This window comes from Thalia democratica, chromosome 3 (assembly GCF_965202585.1).
Source record: "Thalia democratica chromosome 3, ktThaDemo2.hap1.1, whole genome shotgun sequence".
Classification (NCBI taxonomy): domain Eukaryota; kingdom Metazoa; phylum Chordata; class Thaliacea; order Salpida; family Salpidae; genus Thalia; species Thalia democratica.
The window spans coordinates 4733001-4752771 of NC_139167.1; the positions used below are offsets into that span (position 1 = coordinate 4733001).

General features: G+C 22.5%; 1 protein-coding gene across 1 annotated transcript; it reads right to left on the minus strand.

Annotated features, from left to right (window-relative positions):
- Positions 1–627: 627 nt before the first annotated feature.
- Positions 628–19216, minus strand: LOC145831679 (uncharacterized). Its single transcript, XM_082938991.1, has 13 exons — positions 19186–19216; positions 18367–18499; positions 17823–17852; positions 15460–15562; positions 7011–7110; positions 6192–6261; positions 5783–5900; positions 4577–4627; positions 4094–4176; positions 3356–3446; positions 2690–2759; positions 1935–2112; positions 628–1357 (listed from the first exon to the last, which is right to left on the minus strand). The coding sequence occupies exons 2-13, from the start codon at positions 18461–18463 to the stop codon at positions 804–806; spliced, it is 1545 nt and encodes a 514-aa protein (XP_082795117.1). The 5' UTR covers positions 18464–18499; positions 19186–19216; the 3' UTR covers positions 628–803.
- Positions 19217–19771: the final 555 nt, after the last annotated feature.

Sequence of the window (19771 nt, forward strand, 5' to 3'; positions counted from 1 at the left end):
TTTGTTAGGCTTTTAATTCGGACCATATCTATTTGTAGTAAGAAAGTTACAAATAGTAGTTTAGATAAAATTTAAGTGATGAGTTATTCGGTTTTGATAATAAACAAATATTTTAAATTTCTTAAAATTGCTTTCTATAAGTAGTCAATATCCTCTTTTAGAATTTTATGTTTTGTCTAGTTTAAATAAAATGTTCTAAATTCAAAAAACTATCAAGATTGTTAAAATTAAGCCTAATTACAAATAAAACTTGTTTTTTGCTGTAACCCTTAACATTTTTTACTATATAAAAACTATTTCAAAATTTATATCTGAAAATTTTTTTTTATACAGTTTCATTTTTATAAAACGTTTTACAATAAAAACTTTAAACGCAAGAGGTTGCTATCATAATAGTTTTGTTTTAAAAAGTTAAATTTTTTAGAAGTTAATTAAGACAGAAGCATATTAAAATTGTTAATTACCATACAACTTACTTGTAAAAATATATTTTAACTTGACTTTGACATTTTTTAACGTTTAGACTTTGAAAATATACTTAATTATACTATTTTTTTAAATGTATAAATAATTTTACGTTTTTTAAACTAAATAGAGTCATTGAACTGAAGTAAAGTAGAAGTTTTATAAACAAAATTTTTTTCGGCTAATTTTTTTTTTACAATTTTCTCTACTTTTATATTTATATTTTAATTTTTTTTATTATAAAAAAGCATATTTAAAGCTTAATTAATCTCATAAAACGTACGCTTGCAAAACACTAAATGGAACTTTTCAAATTTTATCGACAATAAACGTTCTCACTAGTCATCAACTTTTCTAATTTTGTCTTTAGATGACCTGTGTCTCTTCTTTGACTTGTGTCTCCTTCTAGGAGATTTGTCACCCCTTTCTCCCTCTTCCCTTGTCTCTCTCCGTTTTTTCTTCCTCTTGTGCCGCCTCTCTTTCTCACCGGTTCTTTCTTTCTCCTTTTCTTTTATCTTTTCTCCCTTTTTCTTATCTTTTTCTTTTAACTTTTCTCCCTTCTTTTTCTCCTTCATCTTCTTCCTCTTCTCGGCATACTCCGGATCCTCTAGCATCCTCTGCTTTCTCTTCTCCCTCATTTCTCTCTTCCTTTTCCTTTCCATCTTCCTCTTCACCTTTTTCTCGTGCTCTTCTTTGCTCAGCGGTTTTTTTCGTTTCCTCCTCTTGTCTTCTTTGCCGTCTGCTGGCATTTCAACTTTGACGTCTTCTGTTTTAATCTTTACAGACCCTTCTTCTTTCAGGGATAACCTGTTGGATCTGTGCGATTTTACCGAGTTAGCCGTCGAATGAGACTTGTGCTTGACCTGAGAGCTTTTTGTGGTTGCCGATGACTCTGTAAAGTTAAATATATTCTAATTAATAATAGTTTGAACAGATTTGACACATATAATTAGCTAAAAAAGTTTTATAGAACTTCACTTAAGAGGTTTAATTGAAATACTGTTATAACTTTTAAATGAAAAATTGGGTTTTAAAATTTTCACAAAGAACTGAATTCATTTTTTAAGATTTTGTTAAAGAAAAATTATGAAAACGCTCATTTTTGAATGTAGAAGAACTTTAATTTAACTTATCTCTTGAAAGTATAGGTCGACCCTTATACAAAATATTTTTTGGAATAGACATGTCTAATTTCAAAGTTTAACTTGTAAAAGTAATTTAAAAGTTTTAAGTTCACATAAAAAACTTTAAATTACTGATAAACTTATAAAACAACACAATTGACTTGTGTCATTGTAAATCGACTTATTACTCATTATAGTGATATCACTAAATAAACTCATTATAGTAATATCTATTCAAACTTTTAGGCTGTAATCCATCAGAAAAAATATTTAACCCACTGACTTATAAATATTATATAATTCACAAGTACTTATTTTTCCAATTAAATACAAATTTTATTTAACCATCTCTACTCTTTGAAGTATGAGTGGATCCTTTTGTTATCTTGTTAGATCCTATTGATCCACTTTTATTTCTTTCATCTGACTCTGTGGATCTTCTCTGCCTATGCTCATTTTGTACTGCTACTGTGGGGACTTGTGCTGCAATGTAAATATTGCTCGGCAAACCAGTTAGCGGGTTCTGTAGTTGAAATAAAGTATAATTTTTTAGTGTAAAATAAAAAATTACAATTATTTTTAGTAGCATGCAGTTTACTTTATTCTGTACTTTAGTTGGAGATTAAAATTTGTCATCAAAAACATAATCTGTTATATCAAAAAACAAAGATAAAGGTAAAAAATGTTTTTCTGAAGCTTCGTAAATAATTGTTATCTTACTTACGATAAAATTTTGTTGAAGTAATTTTCGAGCTGACTTTTAAAAAATCTAAAAATTGTTATCAACAGTTTTATTTACTACTAGCTAAACTTATTTTTACAGAAATTTATTAAAAAATAGAAGCTTATTAACATTTTAAACTTCCAAACATTAATATACCAAGTATTTTTGTTATTAATAGTTGATAAGTTTAGTTAAATTTCCTAACCTTTGTTATTATTGTTTTTTACAGAATTCTTAGATAAATAAATTTAAATCAAAAACTTTTAAAGTATAATATTTTTAATTTTTGTAACTTCAAACTTATTTGATACTTTTTTTTTAACTGCAAAAGAAATTAATTAGATAAATAATTAAACAAAAATAATAAATTACAAACTTTGTATGGATAATCGTCAAGTTGTTCTTCATCTTTTAAATCATCTTTTGTTGTAGCAAGACAATATCTCCTAAAAAGTAAAAGAACAATAAATGTGGTATCTAAGTGTTTTTTGGTCAAATATTTTTATTGATTTCCTAAATTAATTATGTAAAGTATTGAAATATACAGTAAAACTCTAGACATTTTTTACCTATAGTCGACTTAAATTTTCAGCCTATAATACAAAATACATAATTAGTTTTATGTAAATTTAGTTTTAGCTCTTAATGCCTGTCAATATTTTATTTTTTTATAAAAATCGTTCTAAAAACTAACAAAGCCAAAAGTAATACGTTCTTAATGATTTTAAATTATTTACTATCATGTACTTTTATACAAATTTTTTAAACCGATTTAATTTTTGTAAAAAGTGATAATTAGAAGGTAATACTAATAGGTGTACTCATATACAATAAAACCAAATTTAAAGCAAAGTTTACGACAAGCTATGCTGAAAAAATAACTCTAACACTGAACGCGAATTTGTTGTAATTGTAGATTAAATGTATGTAAGTTAAATGTAAAAGTCTGTGTGCATTTTGAAAAGTCTAGTAGTTTCGTAGCTCCGAACGCATTTTTAGTTTTTCTGTAAACATAACATACTTTCAGTCTAAATAAACTCACTTTCTTACATAAAACATGATCACAATTGCAATCAACAGAACGACAAGAACAATTATAACAAATTTCACTATTTCCATTACTTCATTTCTTTCTGTAAATTAAAATGTTTGAGAATTTTAAAAGATGTGTTATACATAAAGCTGTATCTTTGGTACATTTAAGTATAATAAATATCGAATATTATAAACTGCTTTGAAGACGATAACTTTATCTCTTTCTGTTGAAGTTTTGTTTTAATGTGTTTTTTATTGAGTTTGTATCAACTTATTTACATTCAAAACTTTAAACAAAATCAAAAATATATACTTTGAAGTAAATAGTACTTGTTACTACTTAATGTGTTTATTAGTTTAACGTTATGAAAAAACACAGCTTTATTAAATATACTCAAATAACTTGAATAGTTTTGTTTTTCGCTTAAGATTTTTCCCCTAAAGTTGAACAACAAAATCTTAACTACTCTTTAGCTGTAACTTATAGCAACGATGTAGCAAACAGTGCAAAATAAATTTATATATTATAAAAAAGTTTTTTATATAACAAAATGTTTGTTTAAATGTTTGTCATTAATGTTTTAGCTATACGCTTAAATAATGAAAGTTTAAATTCAAAATTTGTTTTTCATTTCAACAACTTAAAAGTTTAAAAAGTATAACAAAGTAAAACAGTAAAACAAATAGTTTAGATTATACAAACTCTAGATTAAAAAAAACAAAAAAATAATAAATTTTAAAATACCTTCTTCTTTTTCCTCACTAGTTTGTACATCATTTGGTGCAAATATTCTATCATCTTTATCTCTACTTGTTAATGAAGGTTTTCTACAAATATATAAGATAATTAGTTAATTAGTAATTCGGTGTAAAAGTTCTTTAGTCTTTGTCTCTACTTGTTGGAGGTGGTTTACAGAAAAAACATAAATAGTTCGTTAATAATTTGGTGCAGGTATAGAACTATCATTATTTGATTTTGTTAGTGAAGGTTTCCTTAAAGTATATAAAGTATACTAATTCAAACTTCATTGATCAGTTTGAATTAATGTAAAGTAATAAAGCTTATTGGCAGTAAATGTTTTGTTTTTTTTTTTCTTTTAATTGATGTTTTAATATTTCAAATTTGTAAATGTAAAATATTTTAGCGGATCACTTCACAAAGTTGTAAAAAAATTAAAACTTAGTATCAAAAAATATACAAAAACATATATAGTAATTACAAACTAACGATAATATTATATTGAAATGAGAAGACTTGATACTTGCTGCTTTAACTTTCCTGTAATAAATATTAATAATAAATTTATTAACAAAAGTATAAGCTGCTATACTGCTTTTAGTGAGAAGTATATAATATTTGTTAATAGCGATAAAAGCTAATATAATATAATCATTATAGTATATGATATGTTTATTAATAAAGATAATATAATTTTGTACAAATTTTAGTAAAAACTATGCTATACTTATTAATAAAGAAACAATCTACTATAATATGTTTAGTATAGTATATGCTATGTTTTCAAACAAAGATACAAGCTACTATATTATGTTTAGTTATACAATGTTTTGTGAGAACTGTTCAATGAACATAAACAATGTCAAGTTTTGATTTATTTGCAAAACAGTTAAGTCATTTTAGCATGTTGTTTTTTAGGGTGGGAAAATCATAATTTCACTACAAAGTGTTTGTAAACAAAATCAAAATGATGTATTGTTTCCATAATTAGTTGTAAAAGTTGTTATGGTTTTTTTTTACTAATTTGTGTTTCTTGTGTAATTTTTTCAACCAAAATTCTAACTTTATGCAATTCTAGACATAATTACACTAATTAATTTTTTTGAGACTTATCTTTTTTTAATCGAAAACGTGTGGTTTGTTGATAATATTGTTATTGATATTATTGATAGAAATTAATATAATACTAGAGAGTTAATAATGACAGTTTTTTTACCTAAATAGCGTTTGACTTTCAAGTTTTTACTTGGTTTGTAAACAAACTAAGTTCTAAAAAAACAATGTTTTAATAAAATAATTTAAATACTGTAAAGTTTTTGAAATAAAAACCACAAAGCGAACAGCATACATTAATGGTATTTAGGTAACAAAAATCTCGAATGCTTGGAAGAAACAGGTTTATATAACAAAAATAAATTAAAAAATTCTGGAATTTTTCGAAATCACAATTTTATAGAACAAAATGAACAAAACAAATTTCGAAATATTTGGAAAAAACAGCTTAATATAACAAACAATCTCACAAAATTCAGAATTTTGCTTAAAAAACAGCCGTAAAAACTTACAAAAATATAGAATGTTAAGTACAAAAATAGTTAATTTAATAAACAAAACTTACAGAATCCTGAATGTTTTGATGAAAATGATTTATATTTGAGATCAAAATAGTATAAATATTTGTACAAACAAACTAACATAAATCCGGAGTGTTTCGAAGACACAGCTTTATATTTGAGATCAAATGGAGATCTTTGTGCTCTCAAAATGTGAGGAAGTTGGTATTCGCCTTGGACATCTAGTCTGATGCTGTTGGCTGAAAAACAAAATAATTAGATTATTTACAACATACTGTATTAACCCTGAACATCTAATCGAAAACTTCTTACTTAAAAACTTTAAAATCATGTTTGTATTATTATCTTTTATGATTATCTTTTCTACGTTTTTATTGACTTACTTTATTAAAGAAATCATTGAAATAAATTAACTGGTTATAACAATTATTAGCTTCTCAATATCTTACTAACATGTTTTATACTATATATTAAATTTATTGCTTTTTTGAAATACATGCGTATCTATTAAACTTTTAAACAAATTTTACCTGTTGATATGTAATCAGTAACCTGTGATTGTTTACAAAATCTTCCTTTATCGTGCTTCTGGTCTATAATCTGTTTGTTTTATATTCATATAGTGTTCACTACTGAAATCACATATTTGTGTTTTATATGATAGTAGTAAAGAATCAAGAAAAGTAAAAAAAAATAGTTTTGTTTTATTCAAAAATGTGTATTATTAAAATCAACCTAAATATTAAACCTTGAAAAATCCTTTTGTTAAAGTAATTTGTATACTTTTATTCTACCTCAAAATACTTTATTATATTAATTATACTTATACATATTAATGAAAAACGTTGAACTAGAATTGTATTTGATCGCATTGTTACTCTTTTTTTTTAATCATTTTAATAAATGATAATTTATCAGTACGTATATTTTAGGTATTTTATATACACCAGATCCTTTTTCTGATCAAATGAAAAAAAATTTAAGAACCGATTTTTTCTTATCGTGTTCAATAAACTTTTATTGACAACAAAACTAAACAATATTCGTATAACTTTTTAATATTTTGAACATTATATAAATAGCTATAGTTACTTAGCATTAAGAAAGCAGCTTACATTTTATATAAGTTTAAGCGAGTTTTGTTTTTGTTTGTATCAATAGTCTTATTAAAATCAGAGTTGTCTTCTAATTAAAGTTTTAAAGTTATCAGTAAAGCAAATATAACAAGTTTAATATTTTTTCAGCAAATTAAAAATTTCAAATTGATGAACTTTGACTTCTTATATATTTTTTTTAATATAATTATAGATAAAACTCATTATTTAAAAAAGTAATAAAAATCAAATTACTTGCAGAAAATCCCTCCCACAGTGAGAATTTTGCTGAAGTTCCCCGAAACTTATTCTCGTTAGACTTAGTGCAATCTTAGAAGCTGGTGGTCCTACTATGCTGTTGAAATATATTTATTTAAATGTATACGCTACTAAGTATACTTGTTATACTTAATGTTTATTTATTCTGGTTAGACTCAGTGCTATCTTAGAAGTAGGTGGTCCTACTATACTGTTATACATAAATAAAACAAATTTGATTATTTAGTTTTGTTTAACTAGGTATCTTTATTTTTAGCGTATTTAAATATTATATAAATAAATATTAAGTTTGAATCAATGCTATCTTAGAAGACGTCCAACAATGCTGATCCAACGGTGCTGATTAGAATTTAATAATGAATTTTAAAATATGATGCTTACAGAAAAATATTCGAACAATTGTGTTATATATAGTTTACTTCAAATAACTAAATTGCATCTATCGTTTTACTTTAGATACTTTATTAATTTATTTCAGAGACTCGGTGTTATTTCAATAGCAGGAGGTATGATTTTGATGAAATTTATGTAAAATACTGTTAACTTTAATTGTTAAAAGTTTAATAAAGTATCTAAATTAAAACGATAGATGCAGTTTAGTTGTTTGAAGTAAACTATATACAATACAATAATTTGTATATTTTTATATAAGTATCATTTTTTAAAATTTGTTTTATAAATAATATAATAAAGTCACCTGAAGACAAAAACCATTAGACACAATATGTACAACTCTACTACATATAACGATTTTTTTATTGTATATCTATTATAATAATTAATATCTATAACCGTGTATGTAAATCTATTTTCAAAAGTTAAATAAAAGTATTAAAAAATGCGTTAAATTTTTAGACAATTTAAACAAATTTCAGTTAATAATTCAATAAACGTACTGAATAAGTTACTGTAATAGTTTTAATATTTTTCAGGTACTTTAATAAAACTTCAAATTAAATTAAACTCATTTAAAGTAGTTTTGTAACATCTAATGTAATTTTAAAGATTTATATTAGTCTAAATTACTTCTATTGAAAAACTTTCTACTTTAATGAATCTTAATCACTTTTTTTGGTTAAACAATATACATATTATGTTAGACAAAAACTGGCATTTTTTACAGCAAAGTATATAAGTTTACCAAGTTATTAAATTTAATAGTTCTACTTTCCTTTATATACAACTCTAATACAATCTTTACAAAACATTTTAAAATGAAACAAACAACCCTTAGTCATCTAGTTTTAGAACAAAAAGTTAAAAAGTGTTGTAACTACTTGTTTTAAAAAATTTTAAACTAAAAAACTCTAGTAATATAAGTGAAAGTAAGGTAAAATATGCTGACTAAAGAAACGATTCGGTAACGATTGAGATGAGTATTGATAAGAATGATACCTATGTCTCAAAATTAAATTGTGTTCAGATGGTATATGTGATATGATAAAAACTTATTAAAAACTTGAAAGTAAATAAAAGTAAATTATACGTTTAAACTCATTTTTAGATAGGTTTCAAAAGATTACTACAAGTCAAAAGCATTAATAGAATAACAATCAAAGCAAACTACAAAACTTTGTGTTTAATAAAACAAACTAAAACAAAATTTTATGCTTTAACACTTGAAATATACTAATGTAAATGAGTAAGGTCTTAAAATATATAAATATTAAACTAACTTAATAAATATTTCTAAAACATTCAGTAAACATTTTGAAAAATAATTGACTTTTGTTTAACATTTAAGAAGCTATTTAAATTTTTAATACATGTAATGACGAATAAAAAGTCGTAAACTTGTCGAAAAAGTTTTATTAAATTATTTTATTATTACATAAATGTTAAAATTTATTTTTTTAATTAGCTTTAAAGCTTTTTGTGACTTGAATTAAGTAAAACAAATTAAAAATAAGTTCATAAATTACACAAGCAACTTTCGTACTACTTTATGAGCAAATAAGCTTAAGTTAACTTCTTGGTTTTGAAATATTTAACAATAAAGTTTGTGTTTTCATCTTTTCAAATTTACGTACAAAGATAAGGTCAAAAGATAAAAAGATTTGTCAGTCTGTCAGATAAATTTAAACTTCTATAAAAAATCTTCTAGTCTTATAACGCTTATCCAATGCATACACTGTTTAAAACATGTATAACCTAAACTGTGCAATAAGTTTTAAGGATTTAGTAATCGTATCATTTTATATTAACACTTTTACAAGAACTAACTCATTTAAAATAATATAATCAAAACAGGTTGGTCTATACTATTATTGCCTTTACAAATTTATTTAATTAGTTTTATAAACCGCTAAAAAGTTTTAAAGTATTTTAACGAACCGTTTTTGAACAGGTAAACTATTTTCGTTAATTACATAGAATAAGATTTGCTAGCGTATACATTAATTATCGATAAAGAAACTAACTGCCACGAACTTTAAGTCTTTTTTTTTCTTATTCATCAATTATTCATATATTATTGTTCCTTATTTTATACATTTATAAACTTTTTTAAGTTTTTATACCTCATAAATATTTTTTGTTATTCACTATTTTAGACAAGCTTCCTCTATTCAGTTTTCATTAAGTATTGTTAAGTTTTAGAAAATGCTTTTTAAAAATTTCCCTTAAATTAATTTTTATATAGTATTATAATTATGTATTTTTCCAATAACTTACTTTGTAGATTTATTTAGTTTTTTGTTTTAGTTTTTAATTACCTTTATTTTTTGTTTTTTATTTCAAGTATTTTACTTCTTGAATGTTATTGTAAAAAATGTTTACAGATTTTATTCAACTGATGATCCCGTTTGATTTGGATCAAGCGAGTGAAACATTGTTACGCTAATAAAATTTTCAAAAAATAGTTAAAACATTGCAATAATGACTAATTAATTACTAATTACATTCTCACTGTTGATTACTTATCAACTTTCTCTTACACAATACATTTTGTACTGCATGTTATTTATTGTTACTTTTAAGCTCTGAGGTTCGTTACAGGTGAAACATTGTTAGCTAAGTAATCATCTGTTGATTAAATTTACGATAGAATTTACAACAATAACTATTTTTCAAAGCTCATGTTGTTTTTCTTAAAATTTTAATCACTAAACCAAGTAGTAAACCAGTAAAATTAAAACTGTAGAGTTTTAGTAGAAGAGGTCTTTTAATTATTTGTAGAAATTTTAAATTTTTTAAGCTACTTTATTTAATAAATTTAATTAAAAACTTACAACAAGACGTTAATCTTGTAAACATTGGTCATAGAAACCAATAAAATAAAATATTTAATTCAAGGTCTATTTAATTTTGTACGCTTGTCTATAAATAAAACTTTAGTATTATTTAAACTTTTTTTTTTCAAAAAAAAGTACCAGTTTTTTAGCAAAAAACGGTTATTTAAAGATATATTAAAGTATAAGATGGATTCAACAAAATATTAATTAACAATGAAAACAGTTTATAAAAACTTGTAGAAAACTAAATTAAACTCGTAAAATAAATAAAAAGAAACTTAGCTAAAGTTTCTAAATTTTAAACCTTTTTTAAAATAAAACAAAAAATAAAAGTATATTTAATAGGAGTAAAAAATTAGTCTAGTTAACGTTTCTAAGATAAAAACTTTATTTGAAAAAGAGTGCAACTTTAAACATTTAAAGTATACTATAAAATTCCAAATTTTAGTTTTGAACGCTTTGAACATAATACTTCTTGTTTACATTTATGTATTCAGAATTTTGTAAAACATAAAATATATCAATATACATTATTCAGATAAGGCATTTTTAGTTAGTACTGTGAATAAATGCAGTAATCATTAAATTTAAAGTTCAGGTATTTAAGTGTGTATGTTTTTAAAAATATTCTAGTTTAGTAATGCTTATTCAATGCGGGTGTTGTATTAAAACAGCCGGATTGAATTTTTAAAAATTGGTCCGGTTGTAATTACGATTAAATTTTATAAATTTTTATAATTTAATAGATTAGTTAAAGTTATATACATAACGTTTAGTAATTAGTAAAGCTCATTAAAGTGTTAAGTAGAACGAAATTATAAACCAAACGTTTAGGAATAAAAAAAGCGAATATTATCAATTAGTTAGATTTTAATCTAACAATGAAGACACTAAGCTTATTTATATTGATCACAAAAAATTCCATTAAGTGATAAGATCGTTACAAGTTTTGTTTGTAAAGTTATTTGAAAAATCAAAACCTCAAGTTTACATCCTTTTAAATAGTAAAGTATTTACACTAAAATAAAAACAAACTTTAAATGAAAGCTTTAAAAATATATGGGAAATAATAAGTTTAAACTTTGAATTATTAAAAAGTATGTAAAAATAATAATATACACAGTTACTAATAAAGCTTAATCACTTATATATGTATTTTTTTAACAACCACTTAGTATATTTGACTTTGTTGAGCAAACAAACATGTAACTTGAAACATAAATTGACGGAAATTCGGTTAGTAATGTGTAAAAATTTAAGATAATTTTCACATATACTTGTAATGACAAACCTAATCAAATTAACGTGCTTAATAAACTCCTTGTGAACCTTAACGAAAATCTTTAAAGAATTTATTTTAACATGTTACAAATAATAAGTATGTAGTAATTTTAAATCTAATGAATTTTGAAAAGTTTAAATTGGTCGAAGTTACATTTATTTAAATAAGGTTTTTTCTTCAATAAAACCACACTTTTTTTTATAATTTTATAACGTAACTCTATACACGACAGTTCTTTAAAGAAAATTTTCATTTTGATTTCGAATAATTTTTTTTTTTAATTTTAATATCTTTTTACAAAACTATGTAGTATTTTATAACGTACCTAGTGTTTTTTTCTTTTATTTTAAGCTTTTTTTTTTGTATGCTCGATAGTTATACCAAGTTAACAGTTTAATTTTTTTTATTTTACTCATGTATTTAAAACATTGTTGAAGTTATAAATTATTAAAACTTCTATAATTTTTCTAAATATTGTTAGTGAAAAAACCAGTAATTTTAGAAACTTAATTACTATTTTACTAGTTAAGTTTTTTGTTTTTGTTCATAATATGAATATGCATGCGATTAAATTTTGTTTGACGTTTTTCAAAATAAACTATTTGTTTATACTAGAATAGCTTAAACTAACTTTAAGACTTTGTTTATTAATTTTTATTTTAGTTAAAGCTTTGTAAAAATTAGAAGAAAGATAGTTAATTAAAAAAAATATAAATGACTTTGTAAAATTAATTTATTTTTGATTAATATAAGTTATTGAATTATCATAATCAGACATTATTTTATGATAAAACTTTATATTATATAGTACATTCTGTTAATTTTAATCTTAATATTGTTCATCAGTTGCTACTTAACTTAGTATTTTGTTTTCTATATAACAAAACTTTTTTTTTTAATTTTAAACATCAACGAATTTTATTTCAAAATTAAATTCACGATCAAAACCAGTTAAATTAAATTCACTTCACTAATTTTAGTTTAGTTAATAATCATTTTACTCAACTTTGAACAAGTACAAGTGAACAAGTTTTTACAACAAGTACGTCTTTCCGTTTAATAACTGTTAGACAAACTAAAACCTAAATAAAAAACTGATTTAGCTTAAAAGAAAGTAATATAAACAAACAAAGTTGGTATTTAACTAAGTAAGTATTTGTACCTATGTTTTACAACAATTTTGAACAGTTAACATCAATTAATGACAAGGTAGAATAAAATTGTAATTTTAGACACTAATTGATAGTTATAACTTGTAAAACGTTGTAAGAACTCAAATTTGAGCATATGTTTACAATTTGACTAACTTTTGCTTTGTCAAATTTTGTTTTTACAGTTACAAATTGTTTAGTTAATAAAGTTAAGGCTAACAAAAATTATAACTAAATGAAATTTTTTAATGCATCTAAGTTTAAATAAGTTAAATTGAGAATAAAATAAAACCTAACGAAATCTTGTTTTTTAATGTTATAAACTAGCAGTTTATGTTTTGGAATATTCTAGCTCATTTTTTTTCAATAAATGCTTTAACTTTTTGTCAAAATTGTATAAAATACTAACAATAATGATTTTATCTCCATTAAATTTATCACAATAACCTCATAATGTCATAAAACAACTCGTTTGTAACAATAAATCAAAAAACTGATTAGACTTGTTTAACCGCCATTAATGAAAATAAAGTAAATGCTTCATTAATCTGACAAATGCTTTGAAATGTATAAAAAGGTTTAGACCAACTAATTTACCAATTTATTAAATAAAAGTTTTAAAGTTCTTTGTATAAAAATGTATCAGTTTAAACAATTCACAACTGTTTAATCTTTAAATGTACTTTTAAGCTTTTTTGTTTATGATGTAAATGTATTATTTTAGGGCTTTAAGTATAAACTATTAGTTTAGTAGTGTTTAACTTTTACTAAAGATATATAAATTACTTAGTTTGATTTTAAGCATTTTTTAACTGTTGTTCGTTTCATTACTTTAAGTAAAACAAAAATTAAATCAATTGTAGATTTTTAGTAAGAAGATTAATTGGTGAAAACGGCTAAATAAATATTATGTTATATTTACATTATCATTTATGTTTTTACAAATTAATAACTTTATTTTTCATAGTTTATGTTTGTATACAATTAAACTTTAATTTTAATTTTTGTTTGTTATTATAAGTCAAGTTGTAGCAATTAAAATTAGTTTAATCATTTAGCCAATTAAAATTCAAATTAAATTGGTGACACGCTTTACTTGAATATATTTGTCAAATTCAAATCAACTATAAATGTAAAATTATAATTCAAAACTTGCTTTCTTACTTCAGGTTTTAAAAGTGTTCTTTTTACTGTTTTATTTTAAAATCATTAAAACAAAACTTTTAACTATATGATTTTTAAAGTATTTAAATTTAATAAGTTTCAATAGCTTAATTTAATTATGTACTGCAATAAATAAACACTAAAATGTTAGTTGGTGTTACAAAATAAAATATATGCACAAGTTTTTATCTTAAAACTTTAATATAAGCATATTGTTACTTTATATTGTTAACTTTTAATTAAACAGCTGAACTTTAAATTTAAAACTAATTTTCCTTTGTAGTTTGTTAAATGTTTTTATGCATACTCTCTGTTTAATTAGAAAATAAAATCGTACTTTCAGTAAAACCATGTTATTATTTTTTTAAGTCAATTATAGTTAAATGTTGTACTAATGTATAACATTAAAAACAGTTGTTTAGCAATAAAAATTATAAAGCTATATTAAAGTTAAAAGTGGTAAAAAAGTAACAAATTTAAAATTTTTAAAGCGCTTTACTGTAAAACATTATAAAACAAGATACTACAACATTTTTTAAAACTTTAAACTAACACAACTTCTTTAATTAACAAGCTCATTAATGTTACAAAGCTACCGTAAAATCTTTAAAATTTAATAAAATACTTAAATTGTTTAAAATGTAAATCTTTACATTAAAACACGAAATTTGTTTACATTGGTCAGAAAAACCTGTAGGCTAAGTGTAAAAGAATTCAGATAAAATTAAGCTTTTTTTTGAGGTTAACTTGGAAAATTTACTTTTTATTCTTCACTTTTTCTAAGTTTGTTGTAATAATTTATCCTTTCATAATAGTATGCTTTTGAAACATAGCTTTTAATGACAAATAATGCAAAACATATTCGTTAAATTCAGTGTGTAATATGTTAGTCCTAATTTTTTAAACGTGAATTTTAAATAAATTCAATTAATTTTAAAATTGTTAAATTGTTTCAACAATAATTTTTTTATATTATCTCTAAGTTTAAACTAGTTTATATTATAGTTTATAGCGATACTCGGTTTAAGTGGTATAGAAAATTTAATATGATAAATATGATTAATGAGTAATATAAACTCAAAAAGTTTGCATAAATTAGCTTTTTCTTCACCTAAAAGCACATGGAATACACACAGTAATATTTAAACTTGTACATATATAATATTAAAAAAAACTTGAACATAGCTATTAGATAAAATGTACTTTTGTTAAATTTTTTTAGTGTTTGTAACATTTAAACCAACACAACTATAACTAGTTTATGCCTAAAGTTGATTTTTTTGATAATACTGTAAGCAAAATTAATTTAGTGACTCATAACTGTGAATGATTTTTATTTAAAACGAACATACTTACTAATAAGTTAATCAGTTATATAACGAATATTGTATAATAAATTGTAATTATAAAAATATAACTAAATTCCAAGTGCATTAAAACTAATGATTTAAGTTACGTTTAAAATGTTTCCAGTTTACTTGCTTCAATAATAGTTTTTTAATTTTAATTGAAACTATTGATTTGAAGTACGTTCAAGTTTTTTCAAACTTATTTATTTCTTTTTTAACTTATAATTTGTTTTTAATTTAACTAACGTCCAAGTACATTGAAATTGTTGATTAGATGTGTGTTTAAACTGTTTCCAATTTATCTGATTCCATTTTGTGTTGCTAGCTTTTAGTTGAACTACGCATTTCCCTTCAAAAAATATTTAAAATAATAACTAACAAAATTTATTTTTGTTTGAAGTACTTTTAACCGGACAATTGAAGCAGCTTAATATTTAAAGTATTGTTACTTACAATAAAAGTTATTGTAAATTTTAGATCATAAGTAAATCGGTATACTATTAAAATTCACCCGCGTTCAAAATCCACCCGATTTTTTTTCTTTTTTTTTTATTAATTTATTTTATATGTTTTTTACTTTTTTTTTCTTTGTCACTGTTACACCTATACCTTGCCCTCGATCGGTAAGCGGTTCTCGAATTTAACTGGGTTAATTTTGATCGGGTGGATTTTGAACGTGTCACAGTAAATCATAATTAACAAGTATTTTATTCAGATAAGTTAAGTTGGTACATTATTTAACTATTAGTTGTTTAGCTTTATGAATTTATTTTATTTTAGTAGAAAATAACTAAAGTTTGTCAACAACTTTTTCGTAACTTATAACTGCAGTTGAAATTTAATAAAGTTAAAAAACAAAAGCTTATATACAAAAAAAAAATTTTTTATTTAGCACCATTCTTTTATCTAATGCTTTTTTTTTTCTTTTGTTCGAACTTTTTTAAACTTGTTTGAACTTAATTGGTATTAAAATACAAAAATTTAATGAAACAATAAATAAAATGTTGTTTTTTTTTTGTATGTTTGGAAAAAATAAAAACTTAAAACGTCTTATGGTTTTTAAAAAACAATTTCATTATTTTTGTTTGCAAATCGTTTAAATATCACTTTGTAAAGTTTACAGAAGCTATATTATTTAACATTTAGTAAAAACAATTCACATGACATAAAAACATTAAGTTAGAGAAAATATATAGTCTTTTGTCCATTGAAATCAACATTAAAGTAATTTAATAAATTACTTATATTACTTATATGATTTCAAATGAACTTTTTCGTTTAGTTTGCATGTTTTTTTTTTTCATTGTGTTAAAGTTTTTTTGTTGATATAAAAGTCTCTGAAAGTTAAACAATGGGTGTAGCTATTAAAATGAAGTTTCATTTTCAAAAAGCACAACAAAAATGACAATCTGATAAATTCAATAGTTTCAAAGATCTAGTATGTATCGATAAAATGTTTTCAACTTGCTTTAAAATACTAACTTATTGAAAAGGAATAATTTGCGTTGGGTTATTTTATTGGGTTTACTACAGAAGTATAAACAATGCATGTAGTTGTGAAACTACAAAAATAAAACAGAAATGATTATCTGATAAATTTACTAACATCAAACATTTAAAACACATCAGTAAGGTATACTTTATACAAAAAAACAAAAGTCTATTGTGCACTTGTAATTTATGTGATGATACTTGATATCTTGCAACGTAACGTTCTAAATCTTATCTACAATTACCTTAAGTTTTATCAATACCCCTATTCAGTAGCAAAGAAAACTCTTGATTTTCGTCAATTTTTCAATTTGCAAAGCCAATTTAAACCAGTAACTTTATACTTTAATAAACTTGAGGTAAAAACAGTAAAAGTTTAATTACCAATTTCATATATTCTAAAGCTGTGTTACATTAGATTTACATTAAAGTGTGTATTGTGTGAAATTAAATTATCGTTAGCATTTTTTGTGCATCCAAACTTTTTCAAAGTTAACTTCTATTAAAGTTAATGAGATAATTGCTTAATAACGAGATAAAACATGTTTTGCTAACTTTTAGGATTTTGCTTTGGTATTTACTAAAATAAACTTGATATAGATAAAAGTTCAAGTTAATAAAAAAATCAACACATTTTATGATTTTAAAACCACAAATAAAATTAATCACTGTCAAGTTAAGTTTACAGCTTGATTTTAATCAACGTTTTGATTATTTTCATATAAAACTTTAAAATATTAGTTTTAAATTTTAATAAACAACTTATGTATAGTTTAAACTGATAAACTTGTACTAAAAAATAAAATACTAAAAAAATTACTTTTCTAATTTAGTTTACATATAAAACATCAACAAGTGTTTTTAAAAACTCGAAAGAATAAAATAAAGTATAAAATTTATAATTAAGTCTTTATTATCTTTAGATTTTGTTTTATAGTATTATCATTAAATTAAGTTTTGTTTAAACTCGTATAAAAAAATATACAATATACTAAATACTGCAGTAATTTTTTCAGTATAGTTAAAAGTAAACAGTAAAGTTTTAGTTTTCTGGTAAATTTAAAACTCATAAAACTGTTTTAATAAAAATAATTTAAAAAATAAAAATAAAAACTCACACCCAGGATCGTGCATGATATCATTTTGATCTAAAAAAATAATATCATAAATCTTAAGTTTTGAATATATTAAAATATAAAGTATTGAAATACTGTTACAGCATTCTAATATAGTATTTAACAAAGTTTCCAAGCTTCTTTTAATAACAATTGTTAACATATGATGTTGTAATGATTTTTTAAACAAAATTCACGGTCCCACATTTTGAAATTAAACATTTTACATTTGTTAAACTTATTTATAGTTAAAAGTATTTTTAAAGTATTTTAGTCTCAAAGTTTTAAATATCAAAAAAAGTTTTTTTTTACAAATCGAAAACATATAAAGATTTACTTTTACACAAAGATTTCAAAAAAATCACGTTTGACAATAAAAAGCGGTTGTTTTGAAAACATATTTGTTATGAAACTTTGCCTTTTAGGTATAAATTTTTACGAACAAAGCTATAAAAACTAATACTTAATAAAACTAAGGATTTTAAAGTATTACAAAATTCTAAATATGCTTCTGTTCTTAAGAATTAAAACACTTTTTTTAACTAACTTGTAGATTCCTTTCTGTATTTTTGAGAAATAACTTTAGAACAACAAATCATTAAACAAAATAATAATTGTTTAAAATTGTTGTCAAGTTTCATCATTTCAATTTAGATTGATTGCTTCATATGTTTTATATGCTGTGAATAGTTAAAATAAAAAAGTATTCAACTTAGCTGCATTTTTGTGAGTTTCAAAGTATTTTGATTTTATTTATATCATTTTGTAAAAAAAAAGCAATTTTTAGTTTACTAAATTTTACAAAATAATTAAACTTAATAGAGTTTTTTCAGTATTGCACATAATTCTTTGTTAATTTACTTAATATAAGAATAGTATTATTTTATTCCAATATTTACTTTAAACTAACGTTTCTACAATAAAACTAAAAAAACTGTTAAATTTAAATATAAGTTTATTTTGACAAAGTTTCAAATCAACATTGATTTTTTTAATAAGTATAGGAAAAAATATATATATATAATAATGTAACCAATTTCTAAACAACTAGTTGGTATAAATATACAATAGTTTAAGCACTACTTATTTTTAATTTGTTTTTTTTTTTAATTTGTATTGCATGCTCATTTTTAACTTGAATGATAACAAAGTATATTTTTTATCACGAATTTTTTTTTAAATTTCTTTTAATAAACTTTTCACAAAAAGGTCATAAACTATAGTTTGATTTTAATATTTTTTGTTTTACTTTAGTTATAAGTCTTTCTTGATCTGTAATAAAATAATTTTCAAAAAACTTTTTCATAAAAAAAGTCAATATTAAATAAACTAATTAGACTTTTAAAGCTAAATCAATCATACTTACCATTAACATGATTAAAGAAATAGTGTTTTATATACGCTAAAAAAACAACTAAATAAATTAAAAACAAACATAAACACAAAGCATTTAATAAGAGAAATTTTAAATAAACTTTTTTTTTTTTTACTAAAAACAACATAAACCGCTATGGATATAAGCTTTTTTATAAATTTCCTTTTCAAAAAAAATTTAAATATAAAACAATATAAAAATCGTTTTGTACATCTACAACAAAGCTTCAACAAGTGCAGTTGAACAAACTGAAATGTTGAATTTTGCTGCTTCATTTAACAAAAACGCTTGGGGCTATGCAAATTGCTATGCTCTATATTGCGTCACGATACCTTAATTTTGTAAGTTATAATTGGGCATTTAGTCAAGTCTAGTTGAAAAATTTGTCAGTTTGTGAGGTCTAAAGTCTATAATGAGTTTTGCAAAATACTACTGAAATATTTCTTAAACTAAAATTATAAACAAACCGCCTTTATAGTTACTTAATGCAATTTAATGCAGTGATTCATTACTTTAGTTGGTCATTTTGTTTGATCTTAAGACTAAAATGACTTTGTATAAACAAAAATTTTGTAGC

Excerpts from the sequence above, each read along its gene's own strand:
- LOC145831679 (XM_082938991.1), bottom strand. The coding sequence starts at position 18,463 with ATGATGAAACTTGACAACAATTTTAAACAATTATTATTTTGTTTAATG. Across the intron at positions 6,262-7,010 it reads GTGGGAGGGATTTTCTGCAA|ATTATAGACCAGAAGCACGA; the intron begins GTAATTTGATTT and ends TAAAACAAACAG. Across the intron at positions 1,358-1,934 it reads TACTTCAAAGAGTAGAGATG|AGTCATCGGCAACCACAAAA; the intron begins GTTAAATAAAAT and ends TTAACTTTACAG.